Raw genomic sequence first — 3232 nt, forward strand, 5'->3', positions numbered from 1 at the left:
GCCAAGATTTAGCGCGTGTGTTGGAGATGCTCTTAGTGGCTGTTGTTTGCCGCTCGCCGGTGGCATTGGCTTTCTCCTGCATCAACAAACACGGGAGGGTCCCGCCGGGCGAAATCCTACATGGACGAGAGTGCCCCATTCGTTCCCCAAATCCTCACACTCCACTCCACTCCACGAAAGTAGGGTTTGAAAGCTGAGCTTGGCCTTCCCACTACCGGCGGCGGGATGGATGGCGGCGCGGAGACTCTACCGGAACCGGCCATCCTCGGGCAGCGACGCGAGTCTCCTCCTCCTCTGCTGCGGGAGCGACATGGCCTGCAAGAAACGGCCGCGCTGCCGATCCCCGGCGAGATCCTGGCGGAGGTCTTCCTCCGGCTGCCCACCCCAACAGACCTTATCCGCGCCTCCGCCGCCTGCGTCTCCTTCCGCCGCGTGGCCACCGGCGGCTCCTTCCTCCGCCGCTTCCGCAAGCTCCACACCCCGCCCTTCCTCGGCTTCCTCGAGCGCGAACGCAAATTGTTCCACCCAGCTGCCCCGCCCCACCCCTCCGCGCCGGGAGCCAGTGCCGCCGCCCTCGTCGCCGACTTCTCCTTCTCCTTCCTCCCCGCCCCCGCCAGCGACTGGCTCGTACAGGACACTCGGGACGGCCGCGTCCTCCTCGACAGAGCCCCCCAGCACGACCTCGAAAACAGATACGAAGTCGTCTTCCCGGAGTTGGTGGTCTGCGACCCCTTGCACCGACGGTACCTCCTGCTTCCCCCAATCCCTCCCCACCTAACCGCTACGGTGCTGCGACCAGTCTGGATAAAACGTCACCGTTACTGCGAGACCTTCCTCGCCCCCGCCGCCGGCGACGAGGAAGTATCTGCAGCCGAAGAGATGTCATTCAGCGTGGTCTGGATGGCGCATTGCTCAGACAAGCTCTCCGCCTTTGCGTTCTCCTCCACCACCGGACAGTGGCGATCCATTTCATCTCAGAGCTGGAGCGATTTGCTTCCTGGCCTGCAATGGCTGAAAGGAATGGCTCTCTTCTCCTGGCGGCAGTACGCTTATGGGTGCTTCTACTGGGTGACAGATTGGAGGGAATTGTTGCTGGTGCTTGACACACGGAGGATGGAGGTCTCCATCGCCGAACCCCCACCCGAAGCCATAGGTTTGGCTGGTGTGGATATAGCCTTTGTAGAGGCAGGGGAAGGCAGGCCCGGGATGTTTGTGCGTCCATCATACAGAAATGACCTCAAGTACAGTGTTAGGCAGCACAACTGTGGGAGCTCTGGCCAGTGGCAGTTCCAGAGAACAATTTCACTGGATTTTGATTTTTTGGTCATGGGTTCAGAGGGGAGGCACTTGTTTCTGTTTCAGTGGGGAAGCCCGACGCGCGATGCCAGCTGTTTTTCACTGGACGTCGAGACATTCCAGCTCGAGAGGGTGTTTGTTTCGGACTCCTGCAGGCCCTCTGGGCACACATATAGCAACTTCCCGCCATCGTTACTGTCTACGCCAAGAATATCAACTGGTAAAATTTCTGTTGCGTACTCCTAGTTATTTCATTTCCTTCGTATTTTATCATTTTCACACTGCTTGTCTGATCTGATGCCTGGTAGTTCATTTGTGATTGGTAATTCTTGTTGGCATAGTTTGACAGTTGCTACTTTTATCTACTTGTATATCATGCTCAGGGGTATAACAGTGATTTATTAGAGTCTACACAATGAGTAGCATTCTTGTGACCTCGTGGGATTGTAAACTCCACTAGAGCACATTATTTTTATTTTAGTGCCCAAACTAAGGAGAAGAATTCCGTGCCTAAATTATGACATTGGTACCTGTTCACCTTTGGATTATTTCACCCTAGAATATTTATTCAGTCGACAGGACTTACCTTCTCTACTTCTTTCTTGATTTTTCGAAAAAGACTTCTTTCTTGATAGATATAAGGAGGCAGAAAACTCATAGTTGGTCATGTTTACACCTGTAAATTTATCACATGATGTTTCTTTAGAATAAAGTTACACAACTGGTATGGTTACATTGTTGCATCTCCTATATGGCTATATATAATATGTGCGAAATTGAAGTAGTGGGCTTGATTAATTTTCAAGGGACTATTCCAAAACAAATTTGGTGACCCTTGAGTTTTTTTAAGTAGTGGGCCATTTATGTAGCAAGAACAGCTTGCTAGCTTGTGTTCAGAACTTGTTTGATTGTTCCTACTGTGACCCTTGAGTTTTTTTATACTTCAATGTAGAAATCTGCTATGTTGTACTAGGTAATTTGTGGAGTCCTAGGACATGATGCTGCCAATTGATTTACAACTTTAAGCTTTTCTAAGGATTCATTTGTCTATGTTTACATGCCTAAAACATCTTCCATGTATCGTATGTGTTTTGATTTAAGCCATACCTTTTAATCTCGGATTTTCTTAGCGTTCTTTCCTGTAAGCAATGTGCTGAGTCTTGCGTGATACTAAGACATACCTCTTGTTCCTATTTGTTCACACGCTCTTGTATATCTGCAATTTGAGTACACTTAATTTGAGACATTGCGCAGGTGTTGAAGAAGGGGTTGAGGAGATGCTGGAACAAGGCTGTGCTGCAAGCTCAAGCGCATAGTCACCATGTTCAGAATAGCGCTGATGCAAATACTGGATGTTAGGCTGATGCGCCGATGATTGGAGATGGTGCTGAGGCTGCAACGCAACTCACAGTTGACCACTGAGTTTGTCTGCTTTTTGGCTCTGTAATATGGTTATCCAGAAGGATATTGTAGAACCTGGTGTATCTGTCCTGTTTGCCTTGATCCGACAGTGATTGGCACGTTTGTTTCTCGGCTAAGGTACCGAGATCATTAAGGTCACTTAGTTTCTTCAGAATCATCATGTTAACCAAGACTCTGTAAGAAGTCAGACTAAGTGTGATCTTGCTGTATGTCTGACTGTGTCCCTGCCGTTGCTACAACTAATCAGGTATTTCGAATTATTTAAGGAGAAAGGCCAACCTCTCAAAATTTCACTAGCAGTACTGATGTGCTAACCTCTATTGTTTCCAGTCATTTCTGATTTTTCGACGCATTTAGATGATGACTGTACTTGTGAATTGTGATAGGAACGGGGTTTGTGATGTATAACCATCAGAACCATGAGCCAAAAAATCTCATGTTTCCATTCCCAACTGTTTTCAGTACTTGCGTCATGGAAATTTCACAAGAACACCCGTCTGGTGGTGGAGGCTCT

The 3232-nt window shown here is 49.0% G+C and overlaps 1 protein-coding gene across 1 annotated transcript; it reads left to right on the forward strand.

Moving 5' to 3' along the window:
- Positions 1–225: 225 nt before the first annotated feature.
- On the forward strand, positions 226–2931 carry LOC124689537. The gene is made up of 2 exons (XM_047223054.1): positions 226–1516; positions 2551–2931. The coding sequence occupies exons 1-2, from the start codon at positions 226–228 to the stop codon at positions 2610–2612; spliced, it is 1353 nt and encodes a 450-aa protein (XP_047079010.1). The 3' UTR covers positions 2613–2931.
- The last annotated feature ends 301 nt before the right edge of the window (positions 2932–3232 follow it).

This window comes from Lolium rigidum, chromosome 2, assembly GCF_022539505.1.
Source record: "Lolium rigidum isolate FL_2022 chromosome 2, APGP_CSIRO_Lrig_0.1, whole genome shotgun sequence".
NCBI classification, from domain to species: domain Eukaryota; kingdom Viridiplantae; phylum Streptophyta; class Magnoliopsida; order Poales; family Poaceae; genus Lolium; species Lolium rigidum.

Excerpts from the sequence above, each read along its gene's own strand:
- LOC124689537 (XM_047223054.1), top strand. The coding sequence starts at position 226 with ATGGATGGCGGCGCGGAGACTCTACCGGAACCGGCCATCCTCGGGCAG. Across the intron at positions 1,517-2,550 it reads TACGCCAAGAATATCAACTG|GTGTTGAAGAAGGGGTTGAG; the intron begins GTAAAATTTCTG and ends GACATTGCGCAG.